This window comes from Barbatula barbatula (assembly GCF_947034865.1).
Source record: "Barbatula barbatula genome assembly, chromosome: 8".
Lineage (NCBI taxonomy): Eukaryota > Metazoa > Chordata > Actinopteri > Cypriniformes > Nemacheilidae > Barbatula > Barbatula barbatula.
In genome coordinates, this window is record NC_136771.1 from 11,989,032 (window position 1) to 12,014,241 (window position 25,210).

General features: G+C 43.0%; 1 protein-coding gene across 1 annotated transcript in view; it reads right to left on the bottom strand.

The window, feature by feature from the left end:
• Window positions 1-20,443: 20,443 nt before the first annotated feature.
• hhip (hedgehog interacting protein) overlaps window positions 20,444-25,210 on the bottom strand; it is a 33,877-nt gene continuing 29,110 nt past the window's right edge. The window contains exons 13-14 of the mRNA XM_079463407.1: window positions 22,992-23,140; window positions 20,444-22,879 (exon numbers count right to left, since the gene is read on the bottom strand). Coding sequence (XP_079319533.1) covers window positions 22,683-22,879; window positions 22,992-23,140 — 346 coding nt within the window. The 3' untranslated portion in view covers window positions 20,444-22,682. The remainder of the gene's footprint in view (window positions 22,880-22,991; window positions 23,141-25,210) is intronic.

Genomic DNA, 25,210 nt, shown 5'->3' on the forward strand with positions numbered 1-25,210 from the left:
GTCAGTCAAAACGGAAGTACCAAATACTCGTAATGTCCCGATGGCATATTAAACGCTGTCTTCCATTCATCCCCCTCGCGAATACGAACCAGATGATAGGCGTTGCTTAAGTCTAGTTTAGTAAAGACCTGAGCTCCCTGCAAAAGCTCAAAGGCTGAACACATGAGCGGTAAGGGGTACTTGTTTTTTACCATAATCTCATTCAGACTTCAGTAATCAACACAAGGACGCAGGGAGCCGTCCTTCTTCTGCACGAAGAAGAAACCTGCAGCGGCCGGCGAGGAGGAGTGGCGAATGAGTCCAGAATTCAACGACTCACGAATGTACTTGTCCATGGCTTCCCTCTCAGGACCAGACAGGGAATAAAGGCGAACTTTGGGCAGAGAAGTGCCTGGGAGAAGATCGATGGCGCAGTCGTAGGAGCGGTGCGGAGGAAGGGAGGAAGCCTGTGACTTGCTGAAGACGGACCGTAGGTCGTGGTATTCCTCCGGGACCCCTGTCAAATCCACAGCGCAGAAACTGGAGAGGGGCCAGGACCAAGACAAGACACATGACAGAAAGAGCTCCACGCTAAAACTGAAGAGTTTGCCCAATCAATGTGAGGATTGTGCTGTGACAACCAAGGATGCCCTAATATGATAGGAGTATTGGGGGAATCAAGGATGTACAGCTTAATTCTCTCACAATGATTCCCAGAAAGAAAAAGGCTTACGTGAGGGGTGACCTGAGTGATAGTGGAGAATGGCCGTCCCGCTAGCGTCAGGACCGAGTTGGGTCGCTGTAGAGCAGTAATAGGAATCCCCCATCCCCGAGCCACGGTGACATCAAGGAAATTTCTCTCAGCCCTAGAGTCTATCAACGCGAGCCCAGAGTGCGTTGCGAGGCCGAAAGACAGGCGGAATGGCAGCAGTGTGCGGGAGACAGGAGAGGTTGTAGAGATGGTGCCCACCCGGACTCTCCGCTTTATGGGTGGGCGTTGGCTTTTACAGGACAGTGAGCCACCGCGTGATCTGCCCTCCCACAGTAGAAGCATTGTCCATTCAGCAGGCGTTGCTGTTTCTGGGCAGGAGAGAGCCCAAGCTGCATTGGCTCTGCCTCTGGTGGCGAGACGTGGGAAGGACCGGAAGAACCTCCACCTAGACCGGCATCCCAAAACTGGGATAGTGTCCGGATAGTGGGGAGGCGCAACGTCGACGCCGAGCATGGACCCGGCTCTCAATGCGAAGTCACAGGTTGATAAGTTCTTCCAGATCACGGGGAGTGTCTAATGGGGCGATCTCGTCCACGATACTGGGACAAAGACCGTCAAGGAAACGAGCGCCCCTGCATTCCAATCACAGGCAGTGGCTAAAGTCTTAAACCTGATCGTGTACTATTACACCTAAACCCCACTCGCGCGCTCACCCCGTCAGTAGGGTCAAAACAAAAGCTATTCTCCTCTCCTCCGTGGCATAGCGGCACGGCTGCAGAAGAAAACCAGAGCGCACTGCTACAAAAAAGCCTGGCACGAGTTGGGATCCCCATCGTAGAGCGGAGGACTGTTGGCGATGGCTCTGGTTCGCTCAGGGACCCGCGAGCGGCAGAAAGGAGAGACTCCCCAGGCTGACCGGACCCACGGAGAAGCTTGGAAACTTAAAGGTGTAGCGCCACAACTTGTCCCTGCAGCGAATCTACCTCCTGGGCGGCGGCGGAGAGGCGGGACGCCTGCTGCTGAAGAGTGGCACTCACAGGATCCGACCCCGCTGAGTCGTGATGTTGGTCTGACCGTTCTGTCATGGCAGACAAGGACAGACTCAAATGCAGGGAAAATCAAACAGTTTATTTCCACAAGAAAAACACTCAAATATTCGACACCGCAAGGTCTGAGTCGCTACAGGAACAGGACGTTCCCCGACGGGAGGTAATCCACAGGCAAAAGACCTGCAGCCTCCGAGGCGGACGAGACAGCGAGTGGGCGGTGTCGTTCAGGGTCTGTGGTTCGGTGATCAGAGTGGAGTAGCGAGAGCGGTCCTTGACGCCAGCAGAGAACTAGGGGAGAGAGTGGCAGGGCAGCAGAGAGTGTCAAGTGTGCGTGGAAGCACAGATTAAGAAGCCTATAATATATTATAATTACACTATTACATTTCATATCACACCCATTGCGATTGAGCAGACACAACTGATTTTATGCTAATTTTATGATTTATATCCTTTTAAAATAAAATATCGTGAGCTGTTCTTAATAAATGTAAGGCTTGATGTGTTCCCTTTCTGTCGGTCTCTCGACGTTGTGTCGAACCGACAGATGGGGTTCGCCCCTGATAACCTATCATCTTCTGACTATTTTGAAAAGGCCAATGAAATTGGCGAATGAAATTTGCATGCCGGGCTCCGCCCCCGGATATCCGGGTATAAAAGGGGAGCCGGCGTGCTCATTCATTCACCTTTTGTTCTTCGGAGCCTTCGCATCTGATGACATTCTTCGAATTGCCGAATTCTACGACGCGGTGCAGCGGAGATTCCCCTGGGCGTCCTGGCAGTTCCAGAGGTGTTTTTCTAAAAGAGCAATTTCCTCAGCGTGGCATTGCCCGCTGATCTCTTGGGTGCAGTACACTCATCGAGGATGGGGACGGACACGGTGGTTGCCGCAGGTGTTCGGGGGTCCGACCACTATGGCAGCCTCGTGGATTCGTCCTGCCCGCAGTGCGGGCGGATGGCTATTCAGACGTTGCGTCACGGGGGCTATGTTCTGTCAAGATCCAGCCACCACCTCGTTTGCTTCCCGTTCTTTGACCGCAGCGGGCCCCCGCCTGCGTTGGCATATCACTGCCCTCAAGTTGCTAGCTGTCCTGCTTGCACTGATGAGGCTCCGGTCTCTCGTGCAGAGCCAGCATACTGGCTATTCACGAGCACGACCGGCGTAGCGTACTAAACCTCAGGGTGGCATTCGCTCGCTGCAGTCATCGCAACTCGCCCAAACGCCTCCTCCTGTGGAGACAGCAGGTGGCAAAGCCCCTGCATGTCACACGCCCACCGGGTGTCCTGAACCAGACAGCCAAGCGCTCTCTCGTCAGTTGACACCTCGTGGGAAGTGACGACTCCACCCCTGGTGGAGACAGCAGGTGGAAAAGCCCCTGCATGTCACACGCCCACCGGGTGTCATGAACCAGACAGCCAAGCGCTCCCTCGTCAGTTGACACCTCGTGGGAAGTGACGACTCCACCCCTGCGGGCCGGCTTGGGTGTGGTTTGGGCGGGCACAGGGGGACCTGTTGCCTCCCTGAACACCACCCAGTACCGCTGGGCAATCCCTGGACGAGGCCGCGGGACCAGTGAGCCTCATTGCGCAGGTCCTGTGCAAGGTCTGGGAAGGGAGTATCAAGTGCTGCTAGTTGCGCCTTACGGGCCCAACTACACTTGGTCCTCGGAGCTAATACTCCTGACGACAACTCCCCCTGGCCAAATCCCCTGGCGAAGGGCCTACTCGCAGGGCATTGTGGCATTCGAGCCGGACCTTTGGGTCTGGCTCATGGATGGGACGAGGAGTTCCTGGATGATCTACCCCCCACAGTGGTGGAGACTACCACTCAGGCAAGGGCCATGCCCACAAGGCTGGATGCCTTTAAAGTGGCGCCCCTTCTCGTCCTGGTGCTCTTCTCGAGGAGAAGACCCGCGGAATTGCTCGCTCAGGAACGTGCTGTCCTATTGCAGGAGAGGCTGGGGAGTAATCTCCCCTTCCACAATGGAGCATGGGTACCCGCTGTCGCGGTTATCACGTACCAGCTGCTGGTGAGCCTCTGGGGCGGCATGACCTGATTATTAGGTTCCTCTAGGGCGCGAGGGGCTAAGGCCTCGTCCGCGCCCCGTACCCTCTTGGGGCCTGAAGGTGGACCTTTCGGTCACCTTTTTTCGGGCCCTGCGGAGAGCCCCCTTCCTCGTTCTGCGAGGGGGGTTGGCTCTCCTGCTGGGGCTCGAGTCCATCCAGAGGGTGAGGCACCTGCAAGCATTCCGTGTCCACCGATTGCCAAAATTCAGGCCCGGTGACTCTCACGTGATCCTGAGACCCCGGCCGACTTACGTGCCCAAAGTTCCGCCTCCCCCCTTTGGGAACTAGGTGGTGAACTTGCAGGCGCTCCCACACTGGGAGAAAGACCCAACCTGTACGTGGGGTGTCCAGTAAGCGCATTGCGCCTCTACTCGAAACCACACAGAGGGCTTCAAGGCCCTTAGCAGCTCTTGTCTGTTATGGAGGTCAGCAAAGGGAGAGCTGTCTCCGAGGAGAGTTGTAGCCCGTGCCCATTTGAGTGACAGTACACTCCGCTCGGGGTGTGGCCTCCTCGTGGGCATCGGCTCAGTGCGCCTCTCTGGCAGACATCTGTAGAGTTGCGGGTTGGGCTACGCTATACCTCGCAGAGGCTTGCAACCTCCGTGAGGAACCGGCAGCTCGAGTCTTGCCAACAGGTGAGACCAGAGGTCGTAGGGCGTACGCCTGCGCATAGCGCCATTTCCCCTTTTTAGGTGGATCAGTGCGCTATGGGCTGCCTCCCTTCTTTCCCCAAGGGTGAAGAATAGGCAGTCCGTCCATCCATCAATAAGCACTCAGGGCGGCGGGCTTGGCGGAGCAGCCCTGCCGCCTATGGCCGGGTATCAAGCTGAGTTATTACATATAGCTCTAACCGGACCTAGTTCCCCACACGTAGTAACCCCCCACTAGGGTGGTTCCGTCTGAGATGTCGTCATGAGATGGTTCCCCGCGTGGCAACCCATGACCTCCCCCAGGTGGACATCCACCTTGCGGCATTCCGCACATACCTCCCATGAGTTCTCCCCTATTTTGGTGAGACCATGTTGGTGTCTCCACTGTATTCCCCCCTATGGTGGGAAGTGGTCTCCGTAGCGCACGTCCACATTGAGGGAACAGCGCTTACCCAGTAGCCCTACGGTACCGGACGGCTTCTCGTTTAGAGAACAAGGCCTCCGTCTGTGGTGGCCGAGGGCAGGGGCTACTCATCTTTGCCAAAAGCTCTGGGAGCCCCTGCCTGCCCACTGGAAGGTTACAAATTTCGCGATAGCGCTCACATGTGGCTCGCCCAGTTCGGTCAACGTCGCTTCGCTAGAGATTGTGACGTGGCTTAGTGCTGTGGCGTTTTCAATAGGAACCCCATCTGTCGGTTCGACACAACGTCGAGAGACTGACAGAAAGGGAACGTCTCGGTTACGTATGTAACCTCTGTTCCCTGATGGAGGGAACGAGACGTTGTGTCCCTCATGCCACAACACTAGCCACCCGCTGCAGCGATCGTGAGATGCTCTCAGGCTCCTCAGCACAAAAGGTGTATGAATGAGCACGCCGGGGGCGGAGCCCGGCATGCAAATTTCATTCGCCAATTTCATTGGCCTTTTCAAAATAGTCAGAAGATGATAGGTTCTCAGGGGCGAACCCCATCTGTCGGTTCGACACAACGTCTCGTTCCCTCCATCAGGGAACAGAGGTTACATACGTAACCGAGACATTTTCATTTAATACTCGACATACTTTTAATTAGGTTTATTATTAAATCTCCAAATATGATTGGATGCATAAATAGTATACACACCTTACAATTCTCGTTGTCACGGAATATATAGGGCTCAGATGCAGTAGAGTTTCAAAAACAGAGTTTATTAAACTCACAGCGAACCAAGCAATCAAAAAGTGACAAGGAACTCCTGACCACAGATCAGCAGGCACAGAACAATCTGTGTGTATATTCCTTAGTCCGGGCTGGCAGTAACCAACAGGGAGAAGAACAGAGCCAGTGAATAGCCTTGTGAGTAGCCTAATGGGGCTCCAGGGAGAGAACCAGACACAAGAGAAAAAACAACAACAAGCATGACACTTGCAACTTCAGAACAATTTATTAAGAATTTGCATCTCATTACTCTTCCCCACTACCTATACTAACTATATAATATTTGACGCATCTCAGGGCAGTTGCGATGTAATGGTTTGAGAGATTGATTTATAACCCAAAGGTTGCAGGTTTGAATCCCAGTCTGGCAGTTTAATCCAGGATAAGTTTAATTAGGTTATCACATATGGCATAGTGTTTACAGATTTGATGTCCCCTTATCACTTTAATTCAGATACATAATCAATTACATTAAAGTTTTCTAAGTGTTGTCATATTATCTGTATTTCTTAATAATGTTTTTCTGATCCTCAGCACCCTCTAAGGTATTGAAAGGCCTTTCTCCAAATTACAATTTGTTATTGGTCTTTAAAGATAGGCCTTTTAAACCGCAATTAACATTTGGAAAGCAATGGCCTTTTAGCAAACAAAGTCAAAAGAAACAAAAAATTAAGAAAGAAAATGTACATATGTAGGCTATTGGTGACTAGGCCTAACATTTCAAACCCATACCTCGGTCACAGCAGAACTTACCACCCAGGCTACTTAAATACTTGTACCACAATGAAGGCGGATTTATCAACATCATTCACGCACGTGGTCCTATGCGCAGCGCCATTAGCAATGCTGGTAAAACTCAATATTTAGGAGAGGACTCCCTCTGGTGTGTAAGTATCATACTAATACATTATATAAAATATAATAATGTATTATCTTAATTCCAGAGCCTGTGGCCACGTGGACAGTGCTCCAGACACATAGCACAACTGTGTTCCGATTCGAGTAAATAAAGAACAAACCAAAAATTTACTTTTAACTTTATCATAGTTGCAATTTATATAGCAACTGTAGGCTATTCTTTATGCCAATACTTGTGGTGGGTGTAATGAAAGTTTTGGACCACAAGAGGCTGATATTTCCTATTTAAAGCCAGGGCCCGGTTGCAAGAGACCTCTTGGTGTAAGAAACCCCAGTAACAATACTGTTACAATAAGAATTAAGGGGTTTCTTACCCTAAGAGGTTTCTTGCAACCAGGTCCAGGACTTCTTCATTACTATAGTGCATGGGTTTTGTCTTTGTGCTTCTGTAACAAATTGAAAAGATCAAGCAATATACAGACGGTATGAACAGACATCATAAGGAGGACAAAATATACATATGATGACGTATAATTATATTTTATAATTATAAGATTTATTAATTTCAATTGGCAGTGTTACAATTAATATACTTTTTCTTTGATGAACTAAGCCTTTTTTAAACTACTTACTCAACAACTCTCATATAATAACAGTAGAAATATATGTACTGTACAACATATGCAGCACATTTTTGGCAAAAATGGAACCTCATACACCCCACTGCTGTCTGAGACCTAATTTCAATTGAAGTACTGGCCAGTTTTGTTCAAAGCTTTTTGACCCTGGATCACAAAACAAGTCTCATAAAGCACAGGGACATTTTTAGTAAAAGCCCCAAAAAACATTGTATGGGTCAAAATTATGGATTTTTCTTTTATGGCCAAAATCATTAGGATACTACATTAAAGATCATGTTCCAGGGGTCACATTTCATCTTGATGGGGTTGATCCCTCTATTCTTTCTTCTATACATATTCCACATATCTCCACATTATTTCACCTTATTTTCTCTTTATATTCACTTGCACTGTGACAAAAATGATTCATTTAATTAATTGGGATAATTCATCTCATACCCTTTACCTCTCAGCACATAAGAGTCAATTGAATATCAGAGAGGCACATCTAAGCAGTTCTAGATTAGTTTGACAATGTTTGCTGCTCCTGCCGAGTAATCCTGGGACAGAGCTTCTCTTTGAACATAACTTAAACCTTTAAAGCCTTCATATTCTGGTCAATCTGGTCACCCTTTAAGATCTCATAAGAGTAGGTCTGTGCCTTGAAGGAGCAAAGCATCATTTGCGGTTGGAAATATGGACTTATTCAGACTTATAGACATGACCAGGACTAGTGGGGGAGTTTGTACACATACTTGAAATATTCTGATGTGTTATTTAGATGGTCACTAAAACATCTCTTTTTTCCTGTGCCACCCACATCCTAATGTTTTTCTCAATAGAAAAGAAATATGGGAGACATCAATCTTCCCTGAGAGTCTCACATATTTAACAGTAAGTAACTAACAGTAACTAACCTTACGAAAAAGCAGTCCAGATATGAACCATTAGGGATGATGTGAATCCATAATTAAAAGGATAGTTCACCCAAAATAAAATTCTGTCATTATTTATTCATCCTCATGTCGATCAAAACCTGTATTTGACTATTTTGAGAAATGCCTCAGTTTTGTATACATTCAATGGAAGTCAATGGAGGCCAGTGTTGTTTGGTCACCAACATTCTTCAATGTCTTCTTTTGTGTTCTTCCATAGAAAGAAAGTCATACTGGAACCCAAACCATGTTTGGAATGACATGAGGGAGAGTAACAATAACTGCGTTTCCATTACCCTTCACATGAGGTGTTTCTTCAGGCAATACGATAAAGGCATGTTTCGCAAAACTGCAATGGAAACATTTTTTGTCGTATTTACAAGTCACATGACGTATAAAATGTCACATGACCATTCGCGGTATGTTTTGACAGAACATTTAGAAAGACAGGATGTAAGGAATTCACATTAAGTAATATCCTAGGCCCAAATGCAGGAAAACGAGTGAGTCCAGTATGGTGATTTATTAGGAACAGAGAGGTAATATGAAAATATAGACATTTCTCTTCACTCTTTCATCACAAATTCTTGGGGTAAAATCTCCCTTTAAGAATAAGCCACCTGTGATGGCAAATTCTCCCGTAGCATCTTTTTATTACGTTTGACGTTTAAAATTATACAGTAGGTGCCCTAGTGTCACAGAGGATGTACTGTGAAGGCTTTAATTAAATTATGGAACTGTTAAGGTTTCAATAACTGGTCTAAGCTCTCGGAAACTGCATGTTACTTCTTACAGAGTGGGTGCGTGCCAGAGTAAGGTGCCCACCGGGAGACTCGTAGTGTGACAATAATCATGAAAAAACGTGCGGAAGAAAAAGTCTGTTTGAAATCATCTTAAGTGAAAGGGACAGCACGAGTAATACGAAGGTCTGTGTGGTTTTACAGTTCAGTGCCTGCTCTGTGAGCGTGTGCTCTTTTCAGCAACGTGGGTGGCGGGTTACAATATCCCTCCACCCTCCAACTCTCTGTATTGTCATTGGCTCTCTGCAGTCTTTCTAGTTATCGCTCAGCTGCTTGGAAAATGGTAATATTGTTTCATAATGAAAGCCGAGCTGAGGGCTGAATTCCTAAATAGGCGGGCCCGGAGAGTTGTAACTGCAGATGTCCAAATTTACATAATAATTGTTTTCACATAGAAATTTACGAGGCACCAAATGCGGCAGCAGTGTTCCGTCAGTAAAAGTGTCTGTCGCATCGGTGTCGTACGCAGGGGCCCTAGAGAGTCACGTTAACAGTTGGGAAAATTAACTAAAAATAAACTAAACTAAAATCAATAAAAATACATTTTCCACTGCTGTGTGAGTTTCCCTACACTTAACTTCCTACACTTGTTTGGTTTTTATTGGTGGTGCCAAGATTGGCGTTAAATCTTATTTTTCGGTAAATAAACCAGTTTCTGGTAGGAATTACATACAACTCGGTGTGAGGTCTGTTTCATAAAAGGGGCCTGGAACCTTTTATCTGAAATGTATTCTATTTGTGCCTTTTGTATGGGTGCTTTCTGACAGCTTTGAATGAAAAAGAGCAGGTTTTCTTGCATTTCTTGTGGTGAGACTGGGGGAATTTTTCTGCTCTCCGGGCATTGTGGTCAGAGTTATTCGATGAAGCTGTATGTTCCCCACATTTCATTCCTTTGTTCTTTGCAGTCCCGTGAGTAGGGATTCAAATACTCGGTTTCTCTGTGAAGGTCTTATGTGACACCTGCTGAGCTTTAAATAAATGTAGTAAGGGGGTCTTGATAAAGCTGCCTTTTTTCCACTATTGACAGTGCGCTTACAAGCCTGACCTTACCTACTCCTGTCATTGCCATACCACATATTGTCTCTATCGCTCTGTGCAAGGGTGAGCAAATACATATTTCCACCAGAGGTCAGCATTTTACTATTAAGAACTTTGTGTGCTAGGATTCTATGATGTAAATCATATCAATTATATAAAAATTACAACATATGCTCAATGTTAATCTAACGCCGAAACCTTGGAAAAATATTTCCAGTGCAGTCTCAGAGGAAGAGACACTCAGTTTAATCCTTTAAAGGTTCAGGGTATTCAATTTATGGACTTCTAGCAGTGAGTTTGCGAATTGTGACCAATGTCTCACTCCACCTCTCCCTTTTGAAGCATTATGGTGGCTGACACAGAACTAAGATGTTGTCATGTTTCGCTTCTTTGCAGGAGATAACATATTTACGAATAGCGCACTGTAGATCAGTTTGTCCAGTTAGGGCTACTGTAGAAACAACAAAATGGCGAATTCCACGTATGTAGACAGAAATAGCTAATTCTAAGGTAATGAAAACATAATTATTTAAGGTCTTTATACACCTCCGAACACATACGTATGTATATTATTTTGCATTTCATCAGATCCTCCAAATAAATATCACATTGGACCTTTTAAGGATGGTTAGTCTGCATTTATTAAGTTAACTTGAAGGGGACACTTTCCATTAAACAGATGTAACTGCTACATTGCATGGTGTGGAATGGTATTCTACTCTGTCTGCCCCTAGATTTGGGCCCCTTCAAGAAAAAGTTTAAATGACATTTAAAACAATTAAAAATTAAATACTTATTATTGTATTATCTATCAAATAATGATGTGATCTCTGAGGCAGAGCAACCCATATATTTATGTTTGAAAAGTATATAATTTTTTCGTTTCCTAGACAACACCTTATTCATCGGCTGGTGTTCTTAAGAGCATTTTCAAGCCTCGATAAAACTGAAATTTTGTCCTGAACCGACGGCCCCTCGTTTAAGTGCATTTTAAGGATAAGAACCCTGGAAACATTACTCAATTTATTTTCGACAGTATGACACACAGTATGACGTGGAGGAGCAAATAATCATAAAATCTTAAGGTAACCTACTCCTTTAATCACAGAAAAATATAACATTATGCATGCAGTCAACTATAATTATGTATCTGCCCAACCAGAATATATGATTGCTCTAGTCAACCAGATCATTACTAGTACTACAGCCAGATGCTCATTCTCTTGCCAGCTAATGCTGCACCAGTAGCTGTGTCGCCAGAAGCTATGAGAATAATATGATACAGAATTCTACATTCAATATTCTATAAGCTAATTGTGTGCCTATCTGACTGGTCACAGACAGTTTCTCTCAGCAGTTTGATGTTATAGCTGCAATAGTTTACCATCCCTGTTTATAGCATTCCACAGTCACATTTTATTCAAACATGCAGAGGAGAACTGTTCCTCCCAGCTGAGTCTGGTTTCTCAAAAGAAATGAAAAGAATCAAAATGTAGGCACAGTAGATTTATTAACAGCCGTCAAAAAGATCCGGGCTGCCAGGCAGAGGCGGCAACATGGGTAATTATCATTTATAGATTTATGAAGTAATTTCCACAATAACAAAAAATCTGCACGCCCTTACGTTCCTGGTTTAAGTTGGATGAGGACATCTCAATAATGGTTTCCTGCACTGGCTGAAAATGAAACCCAACTTATGCTCCCTAGATAAATAAAGCTTTGGAGATGTAACTAAAGAGTAATCCAGGCAGGGAAGTAGATCCACATGAAGTTAAAAGAACCAAATTACACAAAACAGAGTGACAATAGCAACAACAAAGATAAATCCCAGAAACCAAGAATGTAAAACATGACTACAACCAAAGGAAACACTAGGGGTATAAACACACAGACTAATGAAGGTAAACTAGACACACACCTGATAAACAATAAACAGGGGACCAATAGACAAAAGACTACATGACATGAGAAACAGGAACTAAAAAATACAAACTAAAAGTCTACAAGACAAGGGAAAACGCACTGGAATCGTGACAGGAAATCTTCTTATCACAATCTAAAAACACTAAAACAATGTCAAACCATTGGGTTATAAATGATCCTATGCTGGGTTGTTTTAGCCATGGATGCTAGGTTATTTCAAACCGTAGGTGTCACGGACTGTCGTGGAGGAAGAACCCAAGTGCAGGCAGTAGTGAAGGGGTTAACAAGACTTCAATATAAACTGACAAAAAAAACCACCCACGATGGGGAAAACACTGACAAAACTAAATACCAAAACTGAAAACAAACTCTTCCCACAAGGGCAGCAAAAATAACCAAATAGGAACAACGACACAATGTCTTAAACACAGGGAATAAAGAACAATGAAACTAGGAGAATCAAACAAGGTATCTTAGAATATACATCCAAGGTATCTGGACCATGAACCTAGAGCAACGAACAAGCACAAGACAATAGACACAAAGGCATTAAATATGGAGACTGACAAAGGAGATAACAGTGGGCAGGTGTGGGTAATGAGACACATGTGGAAAGCAATACTAGTAACAAAAGGGGCGGGGCCAATGACGGGACTGGAGAGAATGCATATTATGTCCTGATTGACAATAATATGTTTCTCTCCACACAAAACGTGTAGGTCTTTCATGATTCTGCCACTAGACTAGAAAATAAAGACAAGAGAGGGCAGAACCATCACAGTAGGGACATTTAATAGGCTAATTTAAACCAACAGATGGATTTGTCCCTTTTTGACCCAACGATGAGCTAAACAAATAACCCATAATTTTATCGAGTGCAGGGTTTGAAAGTCAGTGGATAGGGGAACACAGGAAACAAGATACTGTAGGCTGATCCATGACAGTATGGATAATGACAGACTTTATCGCTGTGGAGGCAGGAGCCATTAGTTTGCCATGTCGTGTTTCTGAAATGTCCTCTATTCTGCATGGGAAGCTGTCTGCCCACCTGTTCTCAGTGAATGCCAAAGTGAAATCTCTTGGCATGGGCTTCTCCACCTCTCTCCAAAAATCCCACCAGTTCAAAGGAGGTTTTTTTTACACCATCCCTTTGCAAGAGTGTGCATTTTATTTCATCATCAAGGTGAGATGGTCAGCACAACACAAAATACAAATCATAATTGTAATTTAAGAAATCTCTGAGATCAAAGAAATACTGAAAAGTTACACCTGGTGGGTTGGATGATAAATACATCATTCGTTTTCAATGTAGCTCTTATGACACTTAAGGTGTGCATGGCTGGCATTGCAGCTGAGTATACGCTTATTGATGATGTGTCATTGATTCAATATTCTTTAGTTTTAAGTTTGGACCAAGGGCCTTAAAGTGCTGCATGAGTTCTTTTCTGGGACCTGTCCATGGTCCTGGAAGGGGTCATCAGGCTCCCCATCTGAGCCCTTTGGATTAAACTTTAAAATAATTTCTCTTAATCTTAATGCATTTGTCTTGCAACAGAAACTCTGGTCATGAATGGGGCCACAACATTCTTTAAAATATCTTCTTTTGTATTCTTCAAAAAAGAAAGTCATAAAGGTTTGAAAAGACAAGCCGGTGATTGAATGATGACAGAATTTTCATTTTTGGGTGAATGTTCACTAGCACTACTACACACATACTGGGTTAACTGAAAAATCAGTAAGCATTATTTGTATTTGACTTTATACCTCAGATCATGTTCAATACAATTAAACATAATCCTGGTAGTTGTGAGAGTGTGTTTTCATATCAATTTTTAAGACTGATGTACCACCACCACCCTCCTCGCACCCCCTACCCCAGCTGATTTTACAATAAAATGCATTTGTGCATCACAAAAAATATGTGTATTTACATAATTATGAATTTTTCAGATGTTTTAGTACATAAGGTCACCTTCAGCTGATGAAATGTTGCTGTTGCAACAATAAGTGGAAGGACTGCCACCTTCTGTGTGCCCTTAATCAAATAAAAGTAGTTTTACTTTTCGTGATTATCCGTTTTTGGAAAGAAATTCTTGATCTGTAGCGGTTTGTTTTGGATTTTTATTACATTACATATAAGACTTGATAAATGGAGATATGGAGATTTTACCTTTTACTGAAGTTGTGACGTTTACAAAAGTCCTGAATCAAAAATTATTTTTCCCCCAACCCGCTGACTTCACATTGAAAGACTCATATGTGAATTGCAAAATTCTCTGATGTGTTAAACAGCTGTCAGGCTCTGATGAAAACTGCAGGGTCAAAGGTTGTCAGTGATTTGGCTTCTCCCAGGTGTTGGAGGTCATAGGTCAAGTCCTGAGTTTCGGAGGGTGTGCCAAGACACCTGCAAAGGGGCAGCAATGATACATATTTTTGTGACATGTTTGACAAAACTGAGGTGGGGTCCCTTGGGTAGATCAAGACAACTCAACGTCAGGAAGGTTCTTTGTTATTCATGTCTTTCGACATATCATTCTTTATGACACCTGTGTTATTACAGTTTGTTATGTACAGCTAATATTCATCTGTGTTAGCCTTTAGCTCTGCTTTATTATGAAGAAAGCAAGTCAGACATTCCAACCGTCCATGATGCTTTCACAAAGACATTTGCCTGCTATTTGCCACGCATACCATTAAGATGTAATAAAAAGAGATAAGTACAATAATAAGCCCTTCACATTAAGAAAACAAGAAGTTCTTCACCAGAGGAAGCCTCTATCTTGCTCTATGAAATACTCACTGTTACATCAACGCTTACTCAAATATGTGATGTAGAGATCTGTTTTAGATTGCATGAAGACCATGAAGTCCATAGAAATTATTTTAGAGATCAAATGTCCACTTTCTTATCACAAAACACTTAAGGAGCACAGGAAAATGTTTCAGTAAAAGCCAAAAATACATTGCATGGGTAAAAATTATAGATTTGTTCATGCCAAAAATCATTAGGATATTAAGTAAAGATCATATACTATGAAGATATTTTGTCAGTTTCTTACCCTAAATAAATAAAAACTTTATTTTTGTGAGTGGATGACCTGTTTCAGAGCCTCTCATTAACAACTTCAAAGGCAATTTTCTGAATATTTATATTATTTTTGTACCAGCGGATTCCAGAGTTTAAAACTTTAGCATCTTCGCCAGATATTGCCTTATTCTAACAACCCATACATCAATAGAAAGCTTAATTGTTCATTATTTCAAAGAATTGACCCATAATACTGGTTTTGTTGTCCAGGGTCACATATATTTGGAGATCTAAATACCCTGAAGGGTATTACTGCCTCATCGCCTTCAGATATTTGTGGAAATATCGACAAATTGTGAATTATTATAATATGAATCAGCTTATTTAAAGATGTGTCATTTATTTTCAACAGACAAATCTTGTTCAGAATTCAAAGCATATCACAACACCAGATCATGATGTTTTCCATTAGGGACGTGTGTGTTTGAGTATTATACCACATGCTGAAGAACTTGTTTATTAGCAAAGTATGTGAGCTGACAACTTTGACTGTTATCCCTTCAAAATTCAAATGCAGCTAAACTCCAGAATCACGCAAGAATCACTCATCTCCAGCTCAAAGAACCAACATACAATTTAAACACAAAGCCAACAGGAAAACAAAGTTCACATCATGCACATCATGGTCCAGCTATGCTTGGTCTCATTAAAAAAACGATACACAATAGACTTTTTCAATGTAAACATGATTAGCATACTATGTGTGCTCTTTAGCCAGGTGCATAACACACAAACATTTATATGATTGTGTAATGTCTGACATTTTACATTTTCTAAAAAAGTGAACAATTCTCTTCTTGATTTCATTGTTTAGCACCAAAAATTGTTTATATGCAAGATTAAATTGGATCAAACCCTAACTTAAGAAGAGCTGCTATATACATAAGAAAACTTTCTGTTAGCATTCTCATTCAATCTTAATTGCAGCTGCTTGGCTGGCAAATGAAATAGTCAGACTTGTGTGACTTCCATCTTGCCATCCCTTCATTGTCTCTAAGAGTATCAGAAACTTTCAAAGTTCTACTCAGCTGTCATTGAATCCATCCACTGCACTTCCACAACTGTCTAGTTTTTGGCTTATGTATGTAACCTCAGTTCCCTGATGGAGGGAACGAGGCGTTGTGTCGAGGGGGGTTACTACGTGTGGAGTACTAGGTCTGATTAAAGCTATACACTAAGCGCTCAGGTAGTTCCCCGGCCTAAGGAGGCAGGCTGCTCCGCTTAGCCACGCAGTGCGTGATGATGGATGGAATACCTATACTTCGTCGAGTGGACGAAGTAGGGAGGCTGAAATAGCGCACCCACTCATCTGAAGAGGGAGGAAGGTGCTTTGCAGGTGTACGCCCATCCGACCATAGGTCTTGCTCAAGACCAGGTCTGACATTAGTGAAGGACTGGCTGCGCAACCCGCAGCTCTGCAGATGCCTGCCAAAGAGGCGCACTGAGGCAGTGCCCACGAGGAGTGGAGTGAGTCGTCACTAATAGTGGGCAGGGCCTGGGAGCGGTGGGTCAAAGTGATGGCATCCACAATCAAGTGCGCCAGTCTCTGCTTGGAGATAGCCTCCCTGATGTCCTCCATTACAATCCTCCATTAAGGCGCAAGGCGTGTGCTGAGGTTAAGGTCTTCCTCCCGTGGGAGGAGCACCTGAAAGTTCCCCACCTGGTCCCTGAAGGGAGTGGTGGGGACCGGACATATGGCCAGGCTGGGGACTTGCCCCCAGGCACTTGCTGGACACAGAGGGTGCGTGCAGATTCCCCACCCTTCCTGGGGATGCCCACGGCGGCCCGGGTGAGCATGACTGGCAACACTGCATCGTTCTCAACCCAGGCTCGGCTGGCCGTAGGAGAAGCTGTAGGAGTCCTCAGCATTTGATGTCAGAAAGTCGCCATCTGATGTTGCAACCGAATTCTCAACCTCTGCACGCTGTGGGGTGGTTCCACTATGGGACAGTCTAGCAACGGCCGCCCGAGGCGGTGGTGCTGGATCGAGAAGTTGGATGGGACGAGGACCTCGCTGCCGTGCTCCTGGGTCGAGGTGGGGTGGCTGCCGTCCAGGAGGGAGCCCTGGACCATTCGCCGTGGGCCGAGCCTGCTGCCAGCCGCCATGATGGGGAGGAGCAGGGAACGGGGGACCAGCTTCCCTCAGCTGGAGGGCCCACCGAGCATCCAGTACCATCGCATGGCACCGCGAGGAAGAGCTTCTCGGCTGGCTGAGGACCGAGCGTCAGTGTGTCGGGGAACCGAACCAATTTTTTTTCCCTCTCTCCCCAGTCTTGTCCCTGTCGCTCCTGGGGCTCCCGTCTCCATTCTCTCGTCTCGCTGGTGCATACCCCAGGCGCTGCCGAGACTGGCTCCCCGGGGAGTAGGTACAGTCTCGGTTGTACCTCCCGGCCTGTAAGGGGTGATGGGGTATGTGGTGAGGAAGGCGGGACGAGAGCAGTGAGGCAGGGCTGGTCCGGCATCTCTCACGGAGGAGCTTAAAAGGACGACCGGCAGGACTGTTGAAGAGAGAGGACCGGGCCCGGACATATGTTAAGTTTGTGTTTATGTTTTATGGCAGGCAGTCGACCGTGAGGTGGCTGCCGGTCATTACTTCCGTGTTTATTGTTTATTTCATTAAAGTTTATTGTTTAAATGTCCGCCGGTTCCCGCCTCCTTCCTTCCCTCTATTGAATCATATTACAGAGTTCCGCTGCTCTGTGTCATAAACCTAGTAGGAGAAATCGAAGATTGCTCAGCTTAAGCCTTGCAGGTTCCGGAGAACAAAAAGGTGAATGAATGGTCCCATTTGCCAAGTTCATTGACCTTTTCAAAAGTATAATCGGACAAGATAGGTTCTCGAGTCAATCCCCATTCTGTCAGTCTTCACACAACGTCGAGAGACCGACAGAAAGGGAACTGACCTCCGAAGACTACAATGGATAATCCGGACTGCTGAGCGAATCACTGGCACAACCCTCCCCACTCTTCAAGAACTGTACTTATCTGAGTTACCTTGTCACTTTTTTAACTTGTATATGCACTGGAAGCTTCTGGTTCCAGGACAAATTCCTTATGTGTCCAAGCACACTTGGCAATAAAGCTATTTCTAATTCTGATTACAGGACATTCCTTGCTCATTTTATATTTATGTTTTTTTTATATTGTCACTGGCGCCAGAATATGTAAAGGTGAAGCTAATTTATTTATCCAACTTGGTCATGCACATTTTTCAGTTTCCTTGATCAGAAGGTGAGACTGTAGCTTGTTTTTTTCATCCGTTTTTCAGGATGATTTTTTCAGTAATTTCAAAGACCTCAGAAGAGCACAAATACAGCAAGTTTGCCAAGATGGATGACCGTTTGCACAGGTTAATATAACAATACGCTACACAAGTACCATCATAAAACATTTGCATAGCTTGCTTTTAATGTGTTTGGGAAAAATTGCGGCCACGGTTTGAAAAAATGTCTCAACATGGAAACTTTTACCTAGGTGGTCCCATTCTGTTGATACCGATTGTTTATTAAGCCCTGCTAAGGATCAGAGTACAGAAAGATGGACAAAAAAGACAAAGTGTCTCATTGCACAACCGCACGTCAGCACTAGTTCCACACACGCTCGCCCACTTTTATGGCGAAATCCTGAATCTAAAATACCACACGCAAACCCTTCACCCACACTGGCATACGAAGTCTTGTTCACCCAAACCCCTCTTTCTATAATTTTCATCCTAACATCTACCTGTCTCATGCCAATCTCCACTCCTTGCCCCTGGATAGGGCCGTGCGTATGTTTACATGACAGATTGGGCCCCAGTAGGATCCATAATTGCATCATTCATGGATGCGAGTCAGCAGTGAAGATCCAGGGCCTTGGAGAGAGTCTCTTTTCAGCTAATCTGCCATATGAAATGTGCTAGAATGCTTAACAAAGAGTGATTAGTTGTACAAGCGAAGGTAAAGTGTGACTGATATCACGAACCTGTTGAACACAAACTTCCACGCTGGGTTTCATTTTCATAGAGGAGGTGGTGGTAGATAGGGGATGAAATCAGACAGCCAATGCACATTAGCTTTAATTTTGAGGATCCACAGCTTCATCAGAGTGACTCTGAGGAGAAGGAGACTGCCTCGTACATGACCACACACACTTTAGCAGTAGTTCTCAATTACGCAGTCACATAAATATATGAGGTAAAAGAATACTCTGCTGAAGCAGGCGTGTGATAAAAGTAGATGTGCGTTCTGTAAAATACATTAAATATGGTTCCTGGAAATTCCTCAATACATATCCATATCCATATTATATATTTTTCTCTTGTCATTCTCCTATCTAAACCGATTATCTATCAAAAGTCATTCCGTGTTTATGATATAATAAAGTGCGTTTTCCAACTATCTGAGTTTCGCAAATATTTGGTATACAGACTCGTTGTGTTTATGCTGAGTGCAGGGTTACACTGTTTATGAAATATAGCCAGGCAAAGCCTTTTGGGGAAGAGAAAGAAACCCATTCCAAATGAAAAGTAATGATTCATGCCACAGATAGTATACTGTATAAACTAAAATACACGCCGATCAGCCTGTATCCCCGTCGCAATTTTGATTGGCTCCGATCGGTGCGCAGGCATCATCGTATTGCGTTACTCTAAATACACTGAGGTGACTACGGTGACGTGGGTGGTCCTCATTCATTATTATAACGACCATTCAAGCGGATTGATGTTTGGATGTGGAATATAATAACGTTATCAACCTACACTCAACATGTACTGCTTTGTTTGTTAAGCTTCCAGTAAAGCTTTGCAGAAGTCAGCACGGAACATTCTAGGGCTTTTCACACTTGAAATCGTTGACCCCAGATTATTCTAAACCCCAGGTAAACAGAATCCTGGGTTTTCTGTTTCACATTTCACACTGCTTATAATTTACCAGGGGTCAAGAAATAACCATGGGTATTCATAACCCGACATTTAACACTGTACATCATTAAACTACGGGTTAAAAATACGGACAGTCTCATCAAAGCACCTGTATGAAACCTATTTTATATTACGGAATATTTCCCTATTTCATTACCTTAGCATATAACTTTGATGTGAGATTGGACACCAACAGTTGATAATAATGTACTATTGATACTATATTTTAGACCACCTCAGAAAATGTCATCAAATGCTGGTGCAATGGTGGGCCAAAAGGTGGGCTTCCTGATTAACTTTTTTACATTTCACAAATGTTTTAACAAATTGCAACCAACAGAACATTTATAACCAAATCAAAATGTTAAACAAATGTCTTTAGGATGCAATTATATCTGTATGAGATGAAAACATTACACCGGAAGTGCTTCTTAACCAGTGTTTACATTTTGCAAAGTGGTCTATAGCTCTGACTAGGAAAAAACAACATCCAGTGATATACTCATACATTCAAACTCTTCCAAATAAAATGTACTACTTTGGGAAAAGAAGCATGAATCCCAGGTGAGAAGCATCACATACATATCACATGATTAGATATTAGAGAAAGAAGTTAAAGGAGTCTTTCAAGTTCTCGTCATGCTATAGACTTTATTGAACATATTGATATTTCTGAGAAGATCCCAAGATAACCCTACTTTTATTTACAATAAATGATCATATTTCTTCACATACAACAGTAAAAACAATGTGGACAACTTAAATAACTTTACGGTGTAACTACTTAAATAATAAAAGAAACAGGGTTATTCTATTCACACGACACCTTCCCAGCAGCTCCAATGCAGGTTTCACATTAAGTGCTAAAATTATCGAGGAGATTTACAGCATGATCCAAGAATTCTAAAAATGCACTGAATATAAAGTAATAAACACTTAGGGTTTGCTGTTGGTATACCTTTCTTTGGGAGAAATGAACAGTTACACTAATAACACTGAATACGATGAACTATTCAAGGCGAGTGTAAACCTAGAAGACCAATTTACTCATTTAAACAAGGAGCACATAAAAAATGGTGGGGTGAATTAAACATTAGGTGAAATATTGATGACCTGACTGGTTACAAAATTGTCTTAAGCAGATATACAGAATGTACTGTTTCAGTCATTTTTATTCAGTAATTACAAAAACAAAAAACAGCTTATGCTTTTATGAGGCAATATGGTGAAGTATGTATGTAAACAAAAATATAAGCTCACTTTCAGGACCATTTTTCAGGGTTGGTGATGCCATCATAAAGTATAATAGAGTCACTGTAATCTATTCATTCATGAGCTGCAGGCTGAAAGAAAAGCACTCTAAAATGATAGCTTTAGCTTTTTAAAGAAAAAAGCATGGAAAAGTCAAAGTACTCTTGATGGGAAGAGAATGTTACATTTTTAAATGAGATTTTTATAGATGTATTTCCTTCGTCTTAGCATCTATCCCTACATTAAATGAATTTTATGAATTTACAGGCTGCTATTAATCGCCATATATTATTCCTTAAAAATAAACCTTCCTCTATAATATAATGGCAAGTCTAAGTACCCATTTCACTACAATACTTGATGAAATGTACACCAGTCACCAGCATTGTTCTCTATTTTAAATGACAAAAACGGATAACGGTTTGGTGTTTATAAAAAGCAGAAACTGCAGGTGAAGCCTGCCCACTGTGACAGACAAAACAGTACTGAAAGTAAATGTAGTAATGTTATTTTTTGTTTAAATCTTCTAACAAGGATCTTTCATATAAAAAAGGGTTCCTGTGCATGACATCACACAAAAACTAGATACATGAACATATTACAATATGATAAGATACAATTTGCAATGAAAGCAGCGTGCATGGTCATGGAAAACTATAGGAAAATAGTATTCTGTAGCTTTAACCAAAGCAGGATTCTGTTTATGGTTATCCTGCAAACCATCTCCAACTTTTTATGTGTATTAATCAAAAATTAATTGTTTTAAATGCAAAGTAGCTGTCGAACATTCTTAAGATTAAGATATTAAAGAAACCTCAACAGATAAGAGTTTTGACTTTGCAGGAACTATTTTGATCATTTTATAGATCAATGACATTTAAGCAGATCTGTTTAATGAAACTGCATGTATGGTAAACTGGCATCAAGTCCCATCCAATGATTGTCCAGTTATACACAGACATGTTAGATAACAGTCTATTAGTTTCTGGCGTGTGGTATTGTGGGCATCTACTGGTGTTTCTTCCCTCATACTTTAAGCATATGTGAATCCCAAAGCAATGATTATTTTCTATGGTACAGTTCAGTTTCTTATGCTGTCCATTTAACTTCCCTAAATGAACTGTTTGTTATACTTCTGTCCCAAATATCCCAATTGGTGTTCCGAGTCCTGTAGTACAGGTGCCCATGTTGGGGTTGGGCCAAGCATTCAAGTTGGTCTCATATGGGGCGTCCAGTGCCTTATGAGTCTGTTATTGTTGCAGGGATGATTGACTTTAAAGTGGACCAGACTTGGTCAGCCAACAGGACGACCTCTATAATACCCTTGAGTCCGGCATGGTGCCGCCAACATGCAACCTCTTTCAGCTACGCGTGGTGAGGTCCTATTGGCCACCCTGTTATTGTTTGACATGTTTTTGTGCCTAGGGATGGAGGGGGGAGCAGATGGCATAGGGGAGCTTGGAGATCAGAAGCCTGTGGCTCATGAAACAGAACAGTGCTGGGAGAGGAGGATCAGGTGGAGATTTGGGATGGTGTCTTGAAGGCGAATCTGAAAGGCCTCCTTAACGTTCAGTCTGCAAACTGCAGAAGAGCGCTTTATCACCCTGACCTGCTCTTTATACAATATAACTGGTGAGGTCAAGCAGGTAGGAGGTCATGTCAATGATGTGCTCCAGTATGCTGTCTTTCTCACCGTCCCCTCGCACACCACGCTCCCCTTTCTCGCAATGTGCCCCCGAGAATCCTTCTTTGCAGAGACACTTGTTGGGTTCCACGCAGACCCCGCCGCTGCGACAAGCTGGTTCACACTTGGCTGTAATAAACACAAGAAAACAGAATTAAGTTAAGAGATTTGTGCACCAGTACAGTTAGGTGGACAAGGTAACCAACGTTACAAGGAAAAAAGATCTTGTGTGGTCCCATACCTCGTAAGCAGAAAGGGCCATCCCAGCCAGGGCTGCAGCAGCACTTGCCAGTTGGTGTACAGTGTCCATTCTTGCATTCTCGGGAACAAGCGGTGCTAAGCATCTCTGGATCCTCTACTGGCCGTCTGCACTCTTTAGGTACCTGTGGCCTGCACGAGTCACATAACATTTATGGTCAACTGAAAATCACTTCAGACAAACTCATAGTAAAAACAAAGTCTAGATGAAGTTGCGCCAAAAACACATCCGTCATGAGTAAATTAAACGATATTTAAATGTTTAGAACCCCGCAAAGCAAAACAAAACAGTAGCTGTTTGCCTTTCAACTCGCCAAACACAAAAACATACATACAAACAAATTCTACCATCCTGTGATGGGATGATGTCATGCTGTTTTAACATGGCAATGTCTGGAAACAAAAACGCTTTTGTGTTCAATGGATTTCGAATGCACAACCTCAGTGTCACACAAAGTGGCTTGTGATAAACCTGTCTGAAGTTCAGCTTTCCAAACATTCTTATACTTCACTTAGCTAAACATAATGCTTAATGAGCCAAGCAAATCTGTTCAAGGCTATCTGTGAGTGACCAGCAGGGCTGTTGACATACTCAACAGGCAAGCACACATACTCACTCACAGACATACTGTAATTGGACTCTAGTGAAGCATTAACTATATGGGAAACAGGCTGGAGAGCTCTTCATGAGTTCACATCCTGTGTTTCTCAGTGGAGTTGGTATATGGGAATTTGAGGTTGAGAGATAGGCTGTATAAGGAGGGTTAATGATGAGGGGAGGGTTGTTGTAGATAGCATCAGGGATGAAGCACACAAATGAGATGATAATAAACACAAACACAAAATATGAGATCTCTTTAGTGTCTGCTACACAGTGATGCAATAACTTAAAAATGTTGCTAAAGTATTCCAGCTTCTGTGAGAATGTCTAAAGCTTCAATTGCCAACATTTAGAACATCTGCAAGAGTCTGAGCTCTGAACAGATCTTATTAAATTCTCCTTAATTTATTGATGTTAACATTATAGCTCTATAGTGTTAGCTTACTGTAAGTCAACAATTTACTAATTTGTGTTGATACATTTTCATTTATGCATTTATGTTTATGTCTTAGAAGTCGAAACTAGAGTTGGGGAAGCTACCCCCTTTTAATATGAGCTTTTATAAAATGATTAAAGATTTTTTCTTACAATTTTCTTACACAAGAGTTACACTCTTAAATATAAAGGTGCTTCATTACGCCATAGAATTGACAAAATCATTCTTTGTGGAATTAAAAATTAGTATTTTATGGCATCACTGTGAAGTACCTTTAAGGGGCTAAATCGTTTAAGGCTATATAAGTGATTAAAATAACTTTAAAGTCAATACAATACTTAATGGGTAGCAAGTGAAGGGGGTTATGTGATCGTATTTTCTGGACCTGGTTTGAACTCTGGCAGCTGCTTCTGAACTAACTGTAGTTTGATTGTTGATGAAGCAGGACAACCACTAAGTAGTGCATTAAAGTAGTCTTGAGGTCACAATTGCATGAATAAGCTTTTCTGCGTCAACAACACATAGATTATTTCATTATTTGGCAACATTTCTAACATGGAAGAAGTCTGTTTTTGTGACATTTGAGATGTGATTTCAAAATGACAGGTTGCTGTCTAATATAATGCCTAGATCTTTTACCGTATTTGTTGGAGTAACAGTGCAGCCTTCAATTTGCAGGTTATAATACGAAATATTCTGTTCATTGTCTTTGGTCCGAAAAGTAATATTTCTGTTTTATAAGAATTTAAAAGAAAGATATTACAAGTCATCCAATGTTTTATATCTTCGATGCACTCTGCCAATTTGGATAACTGGTCTTGATGAGATATATAGCTGAGTATCATCTGCATAACAGTGGAAGCTAATTCCATGTTTTCTAATAATGTTTTCAATGAGCAGCATGTATATGGAGAATAGCAAGGGTCCTAAAACAGATCCCTGAGGTATCCATAATTTACTTGCGTTTGATTTGATGATTCCCCATTGAAATGGACAAATTTATGTCTGTCTGATAAGTAAGATCTGAACCATTGTAGTGCCTGTCCCTGAATACCGGTAGTATGTTATGGTCTACAGTATCGAACGCAGCACTAAGGTCAAGCAGGGCTAGGAGTGAGATGTTACCTTTATCTGATAGCAGGTCGTCTATAATTTTAACGAGCGC